This window comes from Vidua chalybeata, chromosome 4 (assembly GCF_026979565.1).
Source record: "Vidua chalybeata isolate OUT-0048 chromosome 4, bVidCha1 merged haplotype, whole genome shotgun sequence".
NCBI classification, from domain to species: Eukaryota; Metazoa; Chordata; class Aves; order Passeriformes; family Viduidae; genus Vidua; species Vidua chalybeata.
The window spans coordinates 18,440,177-18,462,030 of NC_071533.1; the positions used below are offsets into that span (position 1 = coordinate 18,440,177).

The following is a 21,854-nucleotide window of genomic DNA, read 5'->3' on the forward strand; positions in this document are numbered from 1 at the left end:
AATATGGACTGAGAACTTATTTAGTGTAGTAGGGACAGTGTGATTGTATACTTTTCTATTCCTTAGGGCATGGAGCAAGAAAATAACACATTATAATGAGAGCATCAACTTCTTTGGCTCACTGTGTATAAACAGAAGGCAGTGTCTTTGTACTGGTACCTTTACAAAAAAGTATGCATTTTCGAAGTATTTGTTTTATAAAACTGGAGAGGCAAAAAAGGCGAATTTTGTGATTTCCCTGCTTCTTTTATGTGACATGCTGGTATTAGTGACTTTAATTTCCAAGATGCAGACATTTTACAACTTTTTTTGATTATGCTGAAGCTCCAGGGGACATATGTGGGAGACTGTGATTCTAGCATTAAAGAAACAAGAATTAGATTGAGTCAGAACATCTTGCCCAGATGAAGCCTACGTGACTTCTCAAATAGATGGTCTAAAGATCATCTGACTTTGCCATGAGTTTTCCTGATGAATTCAGACATCTTACTGTTTTCAGGTACTGAATTCCACACTATAACTCTACAATCTCTGTTTGAACAGATCAGTAATTTCATCTTTGCCATCTTTTGCAGAATACAATGTGTTGGTTTAGTGGTGAAATACCCTATTTGAAAAATCATTTTTCTGGGAAATTAAATTTGTGAGGTATTGGAATTTTTTGTTAGATTTTGGGAACAAAATAGTTTGACAAAAAGGTAAATGTTGTCAGATTAATGATGTGGATTCAGTCATCTGTTGTCTTTGCTCTCACTTTTCTTGCTGTTGTTATTTTATTTTCTTATTGCAAATCATCAGAAAAGTCTGGAAGAAATAGTCTTGCTTGTATTATACTCCTGCACCAGAAACTTCCCTCTCTATCTCTCTATCTTATTTATGACAAATTTTCAAAGAAGTACTTTAGACATTTTTAAGTGATTAGTTATGAAATCCTCCCTATCCCCTGTGTTTTTGTTATCTGAAAAGCAGGGCACAGCAGGCTGTGTCTGTGCTGTACACCTGTCCTCTGAGTGCAGGCATACAGGAGAGAAGCCCATTACCATGCACTTGCCAGGAAATATTTCATCTGCAGCTGTTGTATTTCCTTCTTGGCTGGTTTCTAGCAGGCCTAGGATGACTCTGTGAATCCAAAGAATTAACCCTGTGTCATTACATTACAAACATTTCAAGTGACTTCCTCCCACAGAGCATATGGACTGGTCCCACATCTTTAGTTCTGTGTGCTGTTCTAGAACAGCAATTCCACATAATTATAAATAATTAAAGGACCTGACTACTGTTGAGAAGGGACCCTATCTTAGCAGCAAGCACAATTTAAATCAGTCCCTCCTCCCCAGTTCCTCTTATTACCTCATCTGTTCAGTACCTGGAGTAAATATGGGGATTTTGAAGGGGATGCAGAGTTTCACTCTTCTGTGGGATACCAGAAATGTCTGAACTTTAAATAGATGCTTTTCTGGTCAGTTAGTGAAGAGTGCTTTTCTTCTATGCAGTTTGCCTTGTCTGAAGTGAAAGGTCCTCTGGAAAACCATTTTTTCTGTTGTCTTTTAAGACCCTGGAAAGCCTTGGCTTTCTGTAATGATGCTTGGGAGAAGATTTCTTCTCCGCTAGTGCTTTTCATGTCCTTGGTGCCTGTATGCTGCAACCATGGCAAATCCTACTTCTCATGGAATTATTCTATGAATAGCTACTGTAACTTGGATATTTTCAGTCTCAATTCCAGACAGCTGGCAATCATGAAACATTAAACATCATGGTTTCTGTAAAGATACAGCTTAAGTACTTACACTGTGCAAGTAAATTGCTCTGAAGGTACCAAAGATGTAAGTTAAGGCAGAGAATGCTATTGTCATGTGACAAGCTAGTGATATTTTGCAATTTGCCCTGTTGATACCTCCAAGATTCTGCAGTAGTTTTGCTCATCTGTATCAATGGTTGGTATCAGAGTATCCTGTTATGCAAAATAAATCACTAATATCTCTCCCTTCCAGGGAAAATGTGCAACAGTTTATTGCCTTGTAGAAGGAAAAATAAATTAACAATGCTGACTGTAACTGGAGTGAAACACGAGGGAAATCAGTTTGCCATGAAAACATCTGTAAAAGAATTATCTTGCTGAGAATCGGGTATCAGAGCTGCTGCTTTAGTGCAGCCAGTTTAGATGAAAAGCTGAAGTGCTGCGCAGCATTTCTCATACTGTGAAGTAATAGAACATATTTCTAATTCAAACACATGAGCTCATGGCCTACTTTATGATACCTAGAGTCCAGATTCTTGGATGCTTGCCTAAGCAGAGCTGAGCTAACCACCTTCAGCAAAACTCCAGGCCCTGTGGTTATTAGAAAGAAGACTTACACTCTTTATAACATGACTAGAGTTAGAGGGAGGAGGGTTGTGCTTGAGGATTGGAGGAATTGCCTGCCTTTTAGGAGAAACACAAAAGAGAATAGGTTACCAGCAACATGCAAAAAGTGCATATGTTGGGCCTGAGGAACAAGTTCACCTTCTTTTAGGCTGATGGAAATAAATTTGGAGCCACCAGGTAGGACTTGCATTCTCAGCAGCTCTGGTGGAGCAGTGGCCCATGCTGAAAATCTCGGGTGAGTGACCTCTGCTCCTGCTGAAAACCAGCTGCAGCTCATCTGGCTGTGAATGAGAAGCAAGGCATTGGGGATAGGACACCAAGGGTGAGCTGTAGTGCTGGTCAGATTTCTCCATTGCTATGGAAACAGGTATTGCACTTACTAATCCACTGCACCAAGTAGGTATGGGTATACCTCTGACCTCTCATCATTTCACTTTTTTAAGCTACTGGAGGAACAGGAGAGACGAAAATGTGTACAGGAGGAGGTAGTCAATATTTTGCTCAGGGCTCAGACCTGAATGAAAGGGTCTGAGTTTACTTGCAGAAATTGACTGATTATTTTGAGTATGCTGCAGCCAAATATATGAAGTACTGTTAAAGTGCAGGGGTTCCCTCACCCCACCTCATTCCTGGAAAGATTTGCATATTGGCATTACCTGGAAAAGAGGTCGGAGTAGACACCTTATTTGTCTTATGCATGCTCAAAAAGCCCCAGGGTGCTATAAGTTCAAATTGAAATTGTTTGCAAGATTTCTCTGTAATGTGAATCCTGGTTCATTTCTAGAATTATTTTAGTGTTACCATCTGACAAAGTCTGTGCTATTACAAGGATTTTAGTGATTCTTGTTCCTTTTTAATTCTATGTCACATTCTACTTAAAATTTTTATGTACTTAAAAGTTTTATATACCATGTTGGGAAAAATTTTCTGGCTTTTGAGATCTGGATAGGAAGGAGGGGCAGTCTGGATTAATTTCTATGCTGGGCCCATGCTTAACCTGGTAAGTCTCGTGGTGATGCTTGAGAAGAACTGGGCTTAATATCTGGTCTGATAATTTTATGCCTCTATGAAAGCAATTCTGTTTGTATATCGTGTGTGCATAAACATATAAAATGCAGAATGCTATCTTTCTCTAGACTGCTTGCTCTTCTTTTTTCTGTGATGTGGCTTTGCAGAGTAACTCAACCCAAACTCTTGGATTTAATAGGTAGAGGTGGGACTTTACATATGGCTTTTGATGGGAAATTATCTTTTGAATTCTCTCTGAACTCATCAATTGTTAAAATAATTTTAACTAGTCATTAAGTGCTTCATTAGAGTGCTTTCTTCTTAAGCTGCGTTAGTTAGATTAAAACTGAATTGTGCCTATTTCTTATTACTCATTTTTGCCTTCTTTTTTCCTAAATGGACTTTGGCTCATGTATTTTTGAGGTTTAATATCAGTTCAGCTGAATGCTCTTGAGTTTCTGAATTAATTCAGTCATTTTGTCTTAATGACCACAAAGAGTTTTGTAAGCTGGAGTGCCATTAAACTCAAGTGCTGTAGTGTTTAGAGCTAGTGAACACTTGGGGAAAGCTTGCAGGTAGAAAGTAAGATTGGAAGTTGGACAGAACGCATGAGGGGTTCATTTGCTGTGAATTCAGCAATAAACACTTGGAGAATACGCGCTCCAAAGGGATGGGAAATCAAAAGTTTGCTGAAGGAGAGTGTGCTAATTCTTTCAGGATAGATTTTGATCTGGAGCTCAGCTCTGCATTTCTTCCTGAAGTCTGATTAATACTTTATCATCTGTTGCAAATAAAAATATTATATGTTGGAAATATGTTTTACATAGCTACACTTTAACTAAAGAAAGCTCAGATGGCCTTGGCATACTTGACATATTCTCTTCCTATTGATGCTGGGGGAAGAAAACCAGACAGTTTCTTTTGTTGTCATATCTGCACCCATTTAAAAAGAAACTGAATTGAATAGAAGGGGCTATTGTTTTCAGGAGAAACTGCATTTTGTCTTAGGACAACCTAAAATTAAATTACTTTTTTATCTTTAAAAATGAAATGAAAGGAGGTTTGAAACAAAATGTTTTTGAGAATGTAAGTTATTTCTCTCAAATTCTTCTGATTTTTTTTCATCTTCTGCTCAAACACATTTCTAAACATTTTGACATGACCCAATTGATGTTTTCACTTTCAATTGATTTTTTTCATTGCAAAACCCCACCAGATTAAACATGTTAACTTAATTCTGGTTTGATTATTTGAGCTCAAATTGTGCCCTGTGGATTATATGAACTGATGAGAAAAAGTTCCCAGGTTGTGCTACATTTGTGACTGGTAGGGGCCACTCCTAGGAGATATGGGAAATGTGAAAGTTGCTGGTTTATCCTAATTACAATGAGCAGTTTTGCATGTACTTGGACGAGGCAAGGTTTTCACAAGCAGTGGGCTTTGTGCTCACTTTGTGCTCGCTGAAGTTGTTGGGATTAGCAGTCCTGGCAGGCTGCTGATGAGCACTGTGAGAAGCCCATTTACACCAGCTCTCAAAGTAGAATGGCTTCTTCCCGTTGCTGACACGTGTGTGGGGGTAGGTGGATGTTGCTGTGGAGAAGACAGGATGTTCTTAATTTAAGCTAGTGAATGCCACTAAAAATCTCAGCAATGCCAGAGTGGTTTTTAATCTTCTCAGGAATTAGCAGGGTGAGTTTAAATGAAGCGTTTACCTTTGTTGAAATGTGAAAATTGTGGCTTGCTTTACTGTCCTTCTAAAAATAAGCTGGTGTAGTAGAAAATTAACTGTCCCAGTCTGAGAACGTTTAGAGGACCTGTTGGTTTGTTGTATTATTGGTTTTGTTTGCTTTTATAGTGGAAGTATGGCTTTTGCCCTCTATGTTAAAAACACATCAGTGATTTTAAGGTGCTGTGTACTCTCCTAGGAGTCTCAGTTTTTAGGTTTTCTGTCTGATACCCCACTCCCTGTCATAGAGCTTTCATGGCTAATGCATCTCAGCATAAGTTGTTTCTCCTTTGAATATCTGCTGTGAATGGTCACCAAACACTGATGAATGTGTTTGCCTTCATAGAACTTTTAGATCAGGCCAAGTTAAAATCTAAAGGAAATGTGTCTATATTAATGAAATGCAAAGGGGACAAAGTCAATGCAGATGGTGTTCGTACTGACAAAAGTGAAGAAAAAGAACAGAAATAATATGACCACTTACTTCAAGTAAACCTCTGGCCCTCCCTCTGTCCACTTGACAAACTTGGAGCTCACGCCAGGCTATGCAGGGCAAGAAGCTTGCTCCTACTGCATGCTCTGTCTTCTCTCTTCAGTAAAGATGCTTGGCTAGGGCAGGAAAAATATGCTCAGAGAGGTTTGTTCAATTTCTCATCCTTTGCTCCAGATTATTGATTCTTTCTCAGCATATACTTTTGACTTCTCCCTCCCTTCTTTTTTACTACACTTTCCTCTTCCTGGAAGGGTGACCTGGTTGCCCTGATGCACATGCATCCAGGACATGACTGAACTGTTGAAAGGTGTTTGCTTGCTCTCTTCCTCCTGTAAATCCATGTGTATGAAGTGTTTCCCTACCCTAAGCTTAGAGATTCTCATCAAAGTAATTAAATTACTTCATTTGGTATAATGTTTATGGTAGGTGAGGATCATTCATGGCTTCTGTTTCTGACCAGACCCTTTGACAGCTCTTAGGCTGGAATGGGGAGGGTTTGAGGGAAGAAGGAAAAATTTGAGGCTACTGCTGTAGTCCACTAATCAATCTGCATGAGGGGCCTGTTCATACCACCACTGTCAAAGTTTTTCACTAAAAAATTAGTGAAATAGGCTAGGCTGGTAGAGAGGTGGAACTTTCTGAGCTGCTGTTTTTTAGCACCTTTTCCTTGTGAGCCTTAAAAATAGGTGTAGCGTCCCCCTTCTTCCTTCTTGACTGACATGGATATCTTCATAAAATGCAAGCAGAGAGCTACTTCAGCAAAGATTGCCCATGCTTAACAAGCTACTGTGCACTTAACAGGTATACTTCAGCTTTCTCTGAGAGCTTTGAAGTAGAACAAAGGTTGATTTCAGTTGGACAGCTCTACATCACTGCAGCATGTTAATACAGTGTGAACACTCTATATCTTGCATTAGAATAGATTCTAAACTTATCACATAAAACTGACAGTAACTAGGTATCTTCATGAACTCTGAAAGTAAAACTAGGGCTCTGGAAAATGTTCCACTACCTGTAAAAGGTACCCAGCCCTATGTTTTTGGGCTGTCAAGTGACAGTGCCATCCACTGGACAGCACAATATAGAAGAAGCTCCTCCTTGCTATAAAGGCCCCAGAAGCTGTGCACTTTATATTCTGCCTAAAACCATGTGGGAATGGGGGAATATCTAGCAAGAAACAATATGTAAAAGCTGGAGTGTCTTGAACTAGCAGTAGTGTTTTTCAATTTCAGCAGATTCTGTGACATAACTGACTGGAAATGCTGGCAGAAAACTGGTTGGTTTTGGTCTCACCTAGGTGGAATTGAGTTCAGCTTTTTCCAAACACTAAGATTTCCTGACAGGCTCTTCAGGTTACCAACACTTGTTGACAGGTCTTTTCCTTACACTCCACGCAAGTCTCCTCTTCCCTTGTTTTCTGTCAATATCCATGGGCACAGCAATGCCAGAAAAGTTTGACATTTACCACAGACTGATTAAGAGTGTTTGGAATGCTTTGTCCCTTTCCTGTCACTGTCTCTCTGAAGTGTTTTAAGTGGATCTGAAGATATCTGTGTTCTCTTGGCTCTCAAACCACAGGCCAGAGGGATTATTTCCCCTGGATTGTATATGAAAATATGCCAAGCTGGGGAGAGATGCTATTAGATGTAGGTAAGGATGTTTTATAGTGAGTTTTGGGGGCAGGTGCTTTTTTCTGTTCTTTTTCAATGCCTGTTAAAAATAGTTGCTACCTCTAGTTTATAAGTGCAATAGGAAAAGCCAAAAAAAGATCATTGCAGTGCTTGAAATGTAAAGGGTCAAATAAGGCATAATCAGTCAGTATTGCTTTTTTGCTTTATTTTTTCCTAGGGGTGTTTGAGAAGAAGAATACTTTTGAAGCCTTTGTTCAAATTAAAAATTGAAAAAGAACACAAAATGGGTGGAATGGGCTAACACTGCAGGGATTCTTGTTCTTGAAGTATGATCATGTTTCTTGAAAGGAATTAGAAATAAATGCCTCTTAAGGGGCTAAGATAACAGCAGCAAAAAATCCAAATTTGGTTTCTGCTCCTGGTGTTGGCAGTAACTGATAACTTCAGCACCAGAGAAAAGGGCAGAAGTTGTTGTCCATCATGCAAGCAAAGATCAGACTAGCTTCTGCTGGGATGTTTAAAGTTTCACTCTTCACTCTACTTTTAGCTATTGGTTTATAGAAGTGTTGCAAAAGATTCCGCCTGGTTTGGGGAGATGCCCTTACTGTGGAACAGTAGGTGAGCAGAAAGAAACTTCTTCCCCTTTGTTTCTTCTCTTTCTTTGTCTTGTAATGGGATCAGACTCTTGGTGAGACATCTGTAACAGAAAGAGAGGAAAAACATGAGAGTTAATGTCTAAGCGAATGAATGGTGGTGCTTTTTCTCCTTTCCTCAACTTTATTTCCTCTTGCCATCCTGCTTGATTTTTCCTTCTGACCTTCACTGAATGAAGAACGCTGGAAAGAGGTGGTGGTAGCAGGACCTGTTTTTATGGTTGTAGGCATGCCAGCTAAGTGTAAGTCTGGCAATGCTTCTGTAACCTTTGACTCAAGAGATCATGTTGTTCTCATTCAGAGGCTGTGCTCTGACATCATCTGAAAGTGGATGTAGACAGCATTTTGTTTCAGCTAATTGAGCATTTTTATTTTTGGGTATTATTTTATGAAAATGGGGCGTCTCATGAAATGGAGTCTTACCCCTTGGATACTTTAGAATATAGGCATTTCCTTGATAACATCTGTGCATTTCCTCTGCATGCTCTTATTACATAAATAGCAAATACTGCTATTTAATAATGAGCAACATATTCAGCTGTTGGCACAATGAGCATGCAAGCTAGTGAGTGTTTCAAAAATAAATAAAATCCTGCAGTCAGTTTTGGATAACGATTTTGCCATGGGGGAAGCTAGTAAGAGAGACAAAATTCCACAAGATGTTGCAGCAGCTGGCAAGGTCTCCATGGTTACATTGGCAAGAGATCTGGGAAACCACCAAGAGTAGATCATTGCTTGACAATAAAATACCAGAGAGGAGTACTCCTTGGTGCATCTGAAGATTATATTAAAGAGAAGTTTTAATTAAAGAAGAGGAGAGAGAAGAAGAGACAAGGTTTGTTTAGGGGAAAAATGTTTAAAATTGAATGCAACCAGTGACAAATATGTGTCTGGGACACCTTTAATCAGGTTGTGGCTGCAATATTTATGTGAGCTGTTGTCTGTTTCTGCTTATTTAATGTATTCATGTGTCCTGACACAGATCAGGGAAATAATGTTGTCTGAATGCAAGCAAATTGTCACAGAAAGAGTAGCAATTCAGATTAGACTGTTCTTCCATGCATCATGGGACATGAAATGTCCCCTGTTTCATGCTTACAAATGGGAAGGTTCTGTGAGATTTCAAGACGTTGCACTTCTCAAAAAAATTATATTCTGTCTTAAGAATGCCGAGTTTCACTACAGTATTTTCTTAATAAGAAGGAACAGCAAGCTACGGCTGATTTTAGGTGATATATAGATCAAAACCTGCATATAATATTTTCTTTGTAAGAATGCTGAGAACAGAAGGAAAATGACCCCTTTTAAATGGCATTGTGATTTTTATCAGCATTGTGGCCAATATATAGTATAGTGCAGTGAATTACCTCTTTTATTCTCTAATACTTAAACTTATAAAAAGTAATTTTGAGCATCACCTGGTTGAGTCTGAATTTCAGGTAGAGCTTTAAGCATATGCGTATACATTCATATTAAATACCTGTGTTTTTCAGCCCTGCTGCAGGGTTTCAAGGTCCAAGTCACAATCTGGTGCTTTATGAGAAGAATATTAAAAGATATTTCTCCCAAGGAGATATAAGCAGCATTTGAAGACAGTCTCACAGTTTGAGCAGTCTGGGATATATTTAGTGAAATAGAAAATGTTGATTTGCTGAAAATATTACTTTGTTTCATTAGTTTATCTACTTTATCTAAGTTTTTGAGGGACAAATGTTTCTGAAATTTAGGGCTGTCAAAATTTAGCCAGATGTTGAATGTCACACACTAGGATGGACTGGCTTGGGGTTAGAGAGACCCAAATTCTGAACCAGCCCTAACAAGAGACTGAGTGTGGGATGTACCCATCCTGCAAGTGTTCCTGCAGATTTGGGCAGCTGGTTATTTTAAATATGCATCTTTTGGCATCTCTTGTCAGAATTGATTAATCTTAGACAAATGCAAATTGCTGGCTTATGGGTCCTGCTGAAGCGATACGTGGAATAAATAAATAGACTCCACAACCTGGGGTAGTTATGAAGTGGGTATGTATGTCAGCGCCTGGCACAAGTGAGATAGTTCTCCAAAACTTGTGCCCCGAGCCTCAGTCTGACCGGCACCTTTATTCTCAAAGATGTTCCATATGCAATACATTGCACAACTTTGCCATGCATATTCAACCGCTGGCCCCGCCTGTCCTTGCCTCTCATGCTAAATAAGTCCACGCCCTTCTGGGCACACGTGGTTTGCTGTGGTGGTCGTATGGGGGGTCTCTCGGTGGTCCTGAGGCTGAAGATTGTGGTCTTCCTCATGGCTGAACTTTTGAACTTTTCCTCCCTGTGCGTGCGCTTTTGGTCCTTTGGTGCTTATCTGAGTACGTCTGTCAGTCTTGATAGGCTTGGAGAGAGAGGAGCTTCTTTATCTGGGTTCTTTGCTTCTTTTGGTATTGTTCTTTATGCAAGAAGCTTCAGAAATTTGCATTTTCCTATGCCCTTTGTACCAGGCAGAGGTTTCTTAAGTAAAAGGTTAAAATTCAATACATAAATTGTATTGAATGAACAAGCTAAATTATAAATGCTTAATTCATTTTGTTAACTTAATGTAGGAGGAGGGGTTGGGGAAGGCAGTCTAGGGTTGCCATGGGAAACAGCAGTTATATGAGTTCTCCACCCCCTTTTGTAAGAGAATTGTACCCTCCCCCTGTCCTGTCAGTTATTGTTCAAGTCTGCCCCTTAGCCTAGAATCTTCTCTGGTCCACGTTTTCCCTTTGGTTCTTCCACTAAGAACACTCCTTTCCCTTTTCCCCACTGGTTAATGTTATATTTCCCCTCCCTTTAGCCTTTTCCCGATTGTACCCTCGTATGCTAAACCCTCCTACCCTTACGCAGTTAAAAGAATCCTCACCCCGCCCCTCTAGGCTCTTGGAATCTGCCTCCCTTCTGCTCATTGTCTCCCTGTCTGCCCCTTCTGCGACCCTTCAATAAACGAGCAGGATTTCAGCAGCCCGAGTGTCCCTCCTGTTCTTCTGGTGGACCCTCAGATGTACCAGCTATCCGAGCTTCGTGCCGAGTGGCTACAAGCCCCCACGGCTCGGCAATTGGCGCCCGAACAGGGACCACACCAGCGAGTCCAGTCCTTGACCGTCTCCTGGAGATTTCCTGCTCTGTGACCAGCCTTCTCCAGGATTGCAAGCGGCGTTCGGGACCAGTTCCAGAGGCGGTCGCCCTTTCGGTCCGAAAGGCTTCTGTCTCCTGGGTTCTGCTGATAACCGACAGACCTTCGAGCTGCACGGCAGCGGCAACGCCCTTGGACCAGCAGAAGTTCCACCAGACCCCTCTTCGATGTCCCCGTTTTATGCCTGAGTCCTTCAGAGGTATGCTTATCTTGCTTTTTCTTATGCCTGACCAGGCTTCACCTCCCTTTTTTGTTTTTTTGGTTTTTTTTCCTTTTCGAAGAGGGTGATTTAGCTGTGAGACCTGATATAATGGGCAACCGCCTGTCTCCAGCTCAATGGGAGTTTTATATCCAAGTTAAGTCCCACCTTGTTTTAGGGAACATTTCTTTTAATAAGAGAGATTTAAAGCCTTTTGTTAAATTTATTTTCGAACATTTTCCTGCTACTACAGGGGAAGATGTTTTGGTGCCTGATTTCTGGGGAAGAGTTGGGAGAAAGATTTACAATTTACAAGTTCAGGGGAGGATTTCAGTCGGTCGTTTTTTTCCGCTTTTTCATTCCATTCTTAATTTGTTAAAAAAGAAGGGGGAGAGTTGGGTCCCCAGTTCACTTACCTCGTGTTCCTCCCCCACCAATCCTATTCCCTCTTCCCCTAAGGGCGGATCAGGAGACAGATCCTGCCATACATCGGCACAGGGCTGCTGCCGTCTCTCTGCTGCTTCCCGATTCTCCCTGTCCCATTTGTGTGTTGGGACTGGCCACCCCAACACACATCATTCCTGTTCCCTCCATACCAGAGACCCTAATCCTAGTTTGAAACCCTGTTGCTCTTTAGCGGACTTAACTGAACAAATGGGACAAAATGGCGCCTGCCTCATGGCGAAAAAAGACCAGCCCCAAGGTGGTGCCCCTCCTTCTCCTTCACCCCAGAAAATTCCCGCCGTCTCGCCCCTGCCTCCTCCCCCGCATCCGTCGAGTGCCGCCCCTGCGTCGGGACCCATCCCCTCCTTCCCTCTGACCACACCCCTGGGTGGGCCCCCTGTGGCTGGGACCAGCCCCCAGGTGGGCCCAGCCCCCGTGGGTGGGAACCCCCCACCAGAAAGTCACGCCCCGGTGGGTGGGTCGGGACACGCCTCCTCCTCTCCTGCCACTGCCGGTTCCCACGCTGCCGGAACCGGGAGGACGCCTGGCCAGAAGCAGGCCATCCTGGCCTGCCGAACCCACTGTCTCCGGGACCCACCGGCCAGGGAGAGGCACCGTGCCCTAACCCGGCCTGCTTCATCCTCGGAAGAGGATGAGGAGAGTGGCAGCCCCCGGCCTACCAACAAGTCGGGGGGGGGGGGGTTGGGCAAAGATCAGAGAGGAGGCAGTTAAGGATGGGGATTTGGAATTGGCGTGGGACTTGGGCAGCTTTGCGGCACCGGTCATCCTCCGGCGGGGGAGGGAGCCAAAGTGGGAGCAAATTCCATATGCTGAGGTGAAGGAGTTAAGGAAGGCCGCCAAAGATTACGGCAGAAACTCACCTTTCTTTAAAAATGTGCTGGACTTAACATTTGCTGGACGTTTGCTAGTCCCCCATGATTTAAGGTATATTGCTAAGGCACTGTTTTCTCCCACCGAATGCGACCTCTGGGAGATTCATTGGAAAAAACTGTTGAAACCACTCCTGCGCAAGTATGATCTCGCAGAGGTGGTGGGAGAGGGGGACGAGGCAATGGAGGCCCTTGCTGGAGAAGGGGAGTTCAGCAGTCCGGAGGACCAAATTCTACTAGCACAGGAGCTGCTTCAGGACATAGCAACAGCGGGAAAGGAGGCACTCCTGAAGATACCGGACGGTAAGACCCCCCTCCAAAACTTTTCTTCCATCATGTAAGGGCCTGAGGAGACTTTTATTACTTTTGTTGATAGACTGAAAGAGGCCATTGAGAGACAAATAGACAACGTAGAAGCTCATGCAGAGTTTCTACGAAAGATGGCCATTTCTAATTCTAATTCGGAAACTAAAAAGATTCTCCGTGCACTACCTCAGGACCCTGAGCCCACCATCTCTCAGATGGTGGAGGCTTGCACAAAGGCAATGTCAATGGAGCACACAGTGGCCCTGGCTGTCAGCAAAGGGGTGGGAGAGGCCATGATAAACGTACAAAATACGCGCTGTTTTAACTGTGGTCAGCTGGGTCACATCCAGGTGAACTGTCCCCACTGGCCACAGATTCAACAACCTATCTTGCCCCCCCCCCAAGACCATATCCTAGGAACCCATTTTATCAAGATCACCAGTTTCATCTATAGCGACAAGGGTACCAGCCAGCGGGAAACTGGAGGCGAAGCGCGAGGAGGGGCTGCGCGACGACACCAAGTGGCCCTTCTCAGCATCCCAGCCTCCCGACCATCAGGGAGGACGAGTGGCCGCGCGGCCAAGTCCAGCAGTTCAGCGCAGCCACGAGGACGGACTCCGCCTCTTCCGCCAGACAGGTACCCTAAATCAGGGCAATCGTCGGGTCCTCCGCAGCAGCGTCACCATCTCTCTCCAGGATGAGGACTTGACGAGTGTTCCTGCTGGGCTCCTGGGCCCCCTCCACGACTGCCGGGACACCACCGTGCTCATCTTAGAAGATTCCTTCAACACGCCGAATGAAATCACCATCTTACCTGAGGTAGTGTGTTTTCCACCAGGAGAGGAGATCACCGTCTCCGTCATTTGTAACCACCCGCCATTTACTTTAAGGAAAGGAGATCCTTTTGCTTTGCTTTACGTACTGGACACCCACGATGACCCAGGCACAGAGAGACATGTTTTCTTCACCCAAAATGTATGTAAAGAAAGACCATTAATTGATGCCAAACTTTCTTTCCAGGGAAAGTCGGTGCAGATGCGGCTCATGGCAGACACAGGAGCTGACGTGACCGTCATCCCCCAGGCGAGGTGGCCCAGCGACTGGGAGTTTGTGCCCCCTTGCGGCAGGATCTCCGGTGTGGGCAGAGTGGTCCACTCTCTGAGGAGTAGGCATCTTGTGTGCGTGGAAGGTCTGGAAGGACAATTGGCAACGGTGAGACCTTTTGTTGTCTCTTCAAACATACTATTATTAGGAAAGGATGTTTTATCCCAATGGGGAGCCCACCTCGACATCCCTAGCCCTTCGTGGGATTTTTAGTGTGGGCCACTGCAGAGCACACTTCCCCAACCCCTGACCTGGAAAACCAACGCACCAGTCTGGGTGGATCAGTGGCCCCTTCCATCAGAAAAATTGAGTGCGCTTCATAAATTAGTAGAGGAGCAGGTGAAACTTGGGCATTTAACACCTTCTACCAGCCCTTGGAATACCCCTGTCTTTGTAATTAGAAAACCTGGCACTGACAGGTGGCGCCTGCTCCAAGACCTGCAAAGGGTTAATGATGTGATAGAAGATATGGGCCCCATTCAACCAGGCCTTCCATCACCTTCTATGCTCCCCAGAGACTGGCAGCTAGCAGTGATAGACATCAAAGAGTGCTTTTTTAACATTCCGCTCTACCCCGGGGATGCTCCCAGGTTCGCCTTTTCTGTACCATCATTGAATAGGGCTGAACCTTTTAAAAGATATCATTGGACATCCCTGCCTCAGGGGATGAAAAATTCCTCTGTGCTCTGTCAGACTTTTGTAGCGCAGATTTTATCACCTGTGCGCCGGCTTTTCCCTGAGGCCATCATCCTGCATGACATGGATGATGTGCTAGTTTGTGCTTCCGACTCGACATACCTAAAGGCAACACTGGACAAGACTATTAAGGCTATCAAAGCTGCAGGACTCCAGATAGCGGAAGAGAAGATCCAACTCTCAGCACCATGGAGGTACCTCGGATTCCTCATCACGGGAAGGACAGTGACACCACAGACATTGACCATCAACGAGGATCCGAGGACTCTGCGAGACCTTCAGCAGCTGTGCGGAACGATCACCTGGATCCACCCTCTCCTGGGACTGACGACGGAGGAGCTGTCACCCCTCTTCTGTCTGCTTTGAGGCGACGGAGACCGTGCCTCACTGTGCGAGCTGACACCTGCTGCGCGGGAAGTCCTGGGACGGGTTGCTGCTGCTCTGAAGTCTCGCCAGGCACACCGCGTGGTCCGGACCCTTCCCATGAACTTCGCGGTGTTGGGTAAGTGCCCCCACCTCCATGGACTTCTCTTCCAGTGGGATAACAGAGCATTTGATCCCCTGGTCATCTTAGAGTGGCTCTTCCTACCACACCAGCCCTCTAGGACGATCACAACCCCTGCAGAATTGCTAGCCACTTTAATAATGAAGGCACGCCACTGCCTCCGAACCCTCGCGGGGTGTGACTCTGCGTGCATTTACTTACCTGTTACATTAGATCAATTGGACTTGTTGTTGCAAACTAATGAAAATTTGCTCATTGCTTTGGACAGCTTCCCCAGACAAATTTCGGTTCACTATCCTAAGCATAAATTGTTTAAGGATACCTTGCATTTGGCCCCAAGAATGTTTAAAAGTAAAACACCAATTACAGGTGCTCTCACGGTGTTCACTGATGGGTCGGGCAGATCCCACAAATCGGTGATCACTTGGAAGAACCCGGACAGTCAGAAGTGGGAGTCTGACGTCCAACTGGTTAAGGGTTCCCCCCAGATCGCGGAACTTGCCACAGTCGTGAGAGCATTCAAAAAATTTCAACAGCCTCTGAATGTGGCCACTGATTCGGCCTATGTCGCTGGGGTAGCAGAAAGGGCTGAAGGTGCCCTCCTCAAAGAAGTTTCAAACAAAAATTTATACAGTTTACTCTCTGATCTCATTTAGCTACTTTCCCATAGAGAGCAACCTTATCATATCATGCACGTAAGGGCACACACCGATTTACCGGGAGAGATCGCTGCGGGTAATCGGAGAACGGACCTCCTAGCCATGTCAACACAAATATCTGCAACCACTTCAATCACATTACCAGACATACTCTGGCAAGCGCAGCTCAGCCATGCATTTTACCATCAGAATGCCCCGGCTCTTGTGCAACAATTTAAGATCTCGATAGCACAGGCAAGAGCCATTGTTTCTACCTGCCCGAGCTGCCAATCTTTCGCTCTCCCTTCCCTCATTACGGGGACAAATCCCCGAGGATTGGGAGCGCTAGAGATATGGCAGACAGATGTAAAACACTTTGAGCCGTTTGGCCGGATGAAATACATACATGCCTCGATTGACACGTTTTCCGGCGCAGTGTTTGCCTCCGTCCATGCAGGCGAAAAAACCAGGGATGCCATTAAACATCTTTTCATGGCATTCTCTATGTTGGGAGTCCCATCTCACATAAAAACTGATAATGGCCCATGCTATGTGTCAAAGCGCTTCGGTGAGTTTGCGCAACAGTGGGGAATTTCCCATACCACCGGAATTCCCCACAATCCTACAGGACAGGCGATAATAGAGAGGGCCGATAGAAATCTAAAAAGGCTCCTTGAACAACAACATAACCCGGACAATACAGTGATCCCAGCCGAAAGGTTATGTAAGGCCCTGCATGTCCTGAATTTTTTAAACTGCTCAGAAAGGGAGCCTGACCCTCCTATTATCCGCCATTTTCACAATAACACCAGAGCGCAACTCGCCAAGAGGCCACCAGTCTTGATAAAGGACCTGGAATGCAAAGCTATCCAGGGCCCTTTCCCTCTAATAACCTGGGGGAGAGGGTATGCCTGTGTTTCTACAGATAAAGGACCAATATGGATTCCGGGGAAATATGTCAAGCCCTTCGTAGAGGTGCCAGCTCAGCAAGACAACATGTCCTTGGTGCAAACCACCGAGAACACCTCATCGCTGGACGGAGTTTCCACTGCCTGGAAGAGGAGGAGAAGAAAGACCGTTCCTCCCAATATCGTCACACGTGTCATGATTACCCGAAGATACTTTCCCCCGCTGAACTCTACGTACCCAATTACCCCATCGCCCCCTGTGCCCTTTCCTTTCCCCTAAACTCCCCTTTCCCTCAATCCTTATCCCTTTTCTCTAATTTTATTTAGTGCTTATTTAATAAATAAAAACGGGGGAGGTTGGGGAGGGACCACTGAGGAAAATTTATCATTCCAGTTATGCTTTCTTTCACAAGACGCTGAGGATGACTGCCGCCTTGAGGACACCTCTGAAACATCTGATGCTCCTGATCACCATCATCTGGCTGTCACCGGTCAGGAGCTGGATAGTCCCACAGACGAGAGAAAACATATGGGTCACGCTGGCGAAGTCCTTGCAGCAGGACAACTTCTGCATGGCCATGGGAAGTGTGGACAATCCGTTATCCACGTGCCTGGTAGGAGTCCCCCTGTCGCCAAATGACTATCCATATGCAGGAAAAAAACCTAATCCTGTGGACACCTGGGATGAGTGGACGAGGATTCTGCCACATGCACCACAGGAGCCCCAAGAATTGGACCTAATGGGCTCCTCTCAGGCAACATATTGTGTCAGGTTTAGGTACCAGCCCTCCCAGAAAGACTGGGATCAAATGGCTAAACTCCACCCTGCTGGTACCCAAGAAGTAAAAAGACATGATGTATCTCCCCATGATCCGAGATACCATGCAGCAAATTGGTACAATTACACCTCGACCATCGTATCTAGGTCCTCCTCAGTTCCCAGGGTGCTCCCCAGGGGGGTTTTTCTCATCTGCGGCGACAGGGTGTGGGCAGGGATTCCCTCCCAAATCCAGGGAGGCCCCTGCAGCCTTGGCCAGCTTACCACACTGAGACTGAACAAAACCCAAATTTTAAACCGGAAAAACAAAAATAAATTGGCTCGCAAAAAGAGATCCTATAACCAATTCGACGAAAATTGTGATTCAAAAATTTACAATTGGGGAAAGACGAAGAGAGTCGCGGTATCCATATTTTTACCGTGGTATGTTGCAGCAAAGGCCCTCAGTGAGCTTTCTCACCTCGAGTGTTGGCTCAGTAAGCAGGCCAACGCCACGTCCACTGCCCTTTCTGACTTGCTAGCAGACGAAGAAGACACCAGGCACGCCACACTGCAAAATAGGGCTGCTATTGACTTCTTACTGCTCGCCCATGGCCACAGCTCTGAGGACTTCGAAGGAATGTGCTGCTTCAATCTGGCATCAAAGAGCACATCCATCCAAGCTAATATCCAGCGGATCTGAGAGCAAGTTGATGACATCAAGACTGAGACCTCGACTGTAGACCCTGTGAATAAACTGCTATCTCAGTGGGGTGTCCCAGGGTGGGTTGCTATCATCCTCAGGGGACTCTTTTGGATCTTTCTGATAATGTTCATTATCTCGCTTGCTTTATTTTTGTTTAGACATATGTTGCTTAAAACGTTGGGAAGTGCTTATTTAATAAATAAAAACGGGGGAGATGTAGGAGGAGGGGTTGGGGAAGGCAGTCTAGGGTTGCCATGGGAAACAGCAGTTGTATGAGTTCTCCACCCCCTTTTGTAAGAGAATTGTACCCTCCCCCTGTCCTGTCAGTTATTGTTCAAGTCTGCCCCTTAGCCTAGAATCTTCTCTGTTCCACGTTTTCCCTTTGGTTCTTCCACTAAGAACACTCCTTTCCCTTTTCCCCACTGGTTAATGTTATATTTCCCCTCCCTTTAGCCTTTTCCCGATTGTACCCTCGTATGCTAAACCCTCCTACCCTTACGCAGTTAAAAGAATCCTCACCCCGCCCCTCGAGGCTCTTGGAATCTGCCTCCCTTCTGCTCATTGTCTCCCTGTCTGCCCCTTCTGCGACCCTTCAATAAACGAGCAGGATTTCAGCAGCCTGAGTGTCCCTCCTGTTCTTCTTGTGGACCCTCAGATGTACCAGCTATCCGAGCTTCGTGCCGAGTGGCTACAAGCCCCCACGGCTTGGCAACTTAACTCTAAAAATCTCTGTTTCACTGCTTCTGTGTTTAGTGCTAGAGCATCTACACAGCTGGGATGTGAGAGCCTGGCAGCCCTCTCCCCAGTATGGGATGCGGCTTCTTAGCCGCTTGGCCCCATCTCTCATACAGCTGCCACAGAGATGGCCTTGGAGCAAAGCTGGAAAAGCTCTTAGTTAAGCACATGGAAGGATTTTGTTGCCACTCTTGTGCCTAGCTCACCCTGGGGAATTGAGATGGTTGGGAAGGTGACAATGGGCTCCTCCATCAGCCGTGACTCTGCAGTGTTGCTCAGCCTGTTGCCTGCAGAACACTTTCCAGATCACTAGATTTCTACTTGAAGGCAGTGATACCTTTTTGCTAGAGACAAGCAGGTACAGGAATAGTACTGTGCTTGTGCTGTGCTTAGAGAAGAATCAAATACCATTCTGGTATTAATTAAAAATAAATGATGTTTTGCTTTTGTCAGTGTTTCACCTTTAGAAAAACACTTAGCCTTTAACCAGGTCACTGTTTTGGACTTTTATAGCAAATGAGGCATTCCTATGTTGTCTGAGAGATTGAATACATGACCTGCTCATTTGTTTCTCTCAACTCAGTCAAAAAAAGCCCCCAAACCCTCCATTGATGTGTTGCATCCTTCAGATCAAATTCTATGTTGCTGGCTTGTGGAAAAGGCAGCCATTAGTGCAATGAGCTTTCCTTGAGTGCTACTAGTGCCACACTCATTGTTTTCATGCCCCTGCCAGAGGGAACGGCAGGGGAGGGGAAAGTACTGAAATGGGAAGAGAGGGGTGCTCTTGTTTTCACCTTCTTCTGAGTCTGTCATATCCTCCAATCTCTGTGATCTTTCAGAGCCTGAAAATTGTCCCAGAGATTCCTGGACTATGGGGAATGACTCAGACTTTGGACTCGGTGGCATTAGAGGAAAAGTAATCTGAGTATTTCTGTGTGAAATGAATTAATTTTTAAAATCTACTTGTTCATCTTCAAAGGCCCTGGGTTTAAGCTGGCCTAAATGTAAAAGACATTGAGTGGTGCTCTCTGTCACCAGCTGAGGTTTTCTCACAGCTGTTAAGGGACTTCACTTTGTTTCTATGAAGTCTTCACTCATCACTGGTACACATTCAACGGGGAGGACTGAAGCTAATTATTTGCCTGATTGTGTACTGTCTAGGGATGCACTGATAAGCATTCATCCATCACAAAGCATTTTCTGATCTCATCAATAGTCACGATAGGCGTATTTAAAGCCATGAACTTAATGTTATCTTTGCAGTCTTGACTTAAGCTGGTCTTAGTAGTTTTGCAGTACCTGGGCAGTGTAAAGAAAAATCTGGTTTAACTATATCCTGATTTTATTGCTCTGAAGGCACCTAAATACTATTGTCTTTCCCATTCTACTTATCCAGGGCTCTTAATGAAACTTGTCTTTGGTGTTTTGTTGTACATCAGGTATGGGAGTTCTGTCAGGAGAAGCAGCAGCCTAAGGTGATGTAAGTATCCCGCATGGTGTGCTCAATCCACCAAAAGTTGCTGACAAGTTTGTTCCCTTGGGTTTTGTTGCCTGTCCATTGCCTACCTAACAGATTACACATGGGGCAGGCCCTTTCCATCTCCAGGCTGATGACACAGCTCAGAGAACTCCTCACCCAGGACTGGTGATTAGAAGTGAAACAGAGATTTTTAGAGTTAAGTTAACAAAATGAATTAAGCATTTATAATTTAGCTTGTAGAGTTATGTATTGAATTTTAACCTTTTACTTAAGAAACCTCTGCCTGGTACAAAGGGCATAGGAAAATGCAAATTTCTGAAGCTTCTTGCATAAAGAACAATACCAGAAGAAGCAAAGAACCCAGATAAAGAAGCTCCTCTGTCTCCAAGCCTATCAAGACTGACAGACGTACTCAGATAAGCACCAAAGGACCAAAAGCGCACGCACAGGGAGGAAAAGTTCAAAAGTTCAGCCATGAGGAAGACCACAATCTTCAGCCTCAGGACCACCGAGAGACCCCCCATACGACCACCACAGCAAACCACGTGTGCCCAGAAGGGCGTGGACTTATTTAGCATGAGAGGCAAGGACAGGCGGGGCCAGCGGTTGAATATGCATGGCAAAGTTGTGCAATGTATTGCATATGGAACATCTTTGAGAATAAAGGTGCCGGTCAGACTGAGGCTCGGGGCACAAGTTTTGGGTGCCAGGCGCTGACATACATACCCACTTCATAACTACCCCAGGTTGTGGAGTCTATTTATTCTGCGTATCGCTTCAGAAGCAGTATCACAGAGCAGACTACAAGAGATAACTAAACACTAATTTTTGCTTTCTGACTTTCTCTTCAGAGCCTCGTTCTGGAAATCATTAAAGTGAAATGAAACCTCATATTTATTCTTTCCATGACTCTGAGGGAATAATAAAAATTCATACAGAAAATTATTAGTCCCATGCAATATTGGGAATGTCTCAGCTGAATGCCAGTCCAAACTTGCTTTCTTTCCTCTGTATAGTGGTATCTGTGTCTGCTTGCCAAGATTGCCCAAGCATTTTCATTTAACAACTCCCCTGCTACTTCAGAGTTCTTAACATTGGTAGGTAGTTTTGACCTCTTTTGCTCTCTTTCTGCTGTGTGCTGTAGTTTTTGCGGCCTAACTTGTATGTGTGGAAAGGTCAATTTAGTTGTATGATGCTGGGGAGGATGGCCCTTACTGCTGGTGTGGGCCTCCTGGTCTCAGTAATGCATCTCATATTGATGACAGGTTTATTAACACTCCTTTTTCCATTTCTGCTGTCCTGGGTTAATTCCAGATCCAGAAACAGAAGTTCTGGAACCCTCTGAGTGATGTAGTTGTGACTGTTACCAGTTCTCATAACAGCTCTTCCCTCAGGAGACCTTCAGGGCAGAACCATTAGCTCTTTGCAGGAGAAGTGGAACTTTCCATACTGCCTGCATG

At 44.5% G+C, this 21,854-nt stretch overlaps 1 protein-coding gene across 1 annotated transcript; it reads left to right on the forward strand.

The window, feature by feature from the left end:
* Positions 1-16,812: 16,812 nt before the first annotated feature.
* Positions 16,813-20,580, forward strand: LOC128787084 (uncharacterized). Its single transcript, XM_053940966.1, has 3 exons — positions 16,813-18,256; positions 20,354-20,394; positions 20,504-20,580. The coding sequence occupies exon 1, from the start codon at positions 17,139-17,141 to the stop codon at positions 18,174-18,176; it is 1,038 nt and encodes a 345-aa protein (XP_053796941.1). The 5' UTR covers positions 16,813-17,138; the 3' UTR covers positions 18,177-18,256; positions 20,354-20,394; positions 20,504-20,580.
* Positions 20,581-21,854: the final 1,274 nt, after the last annotated feature.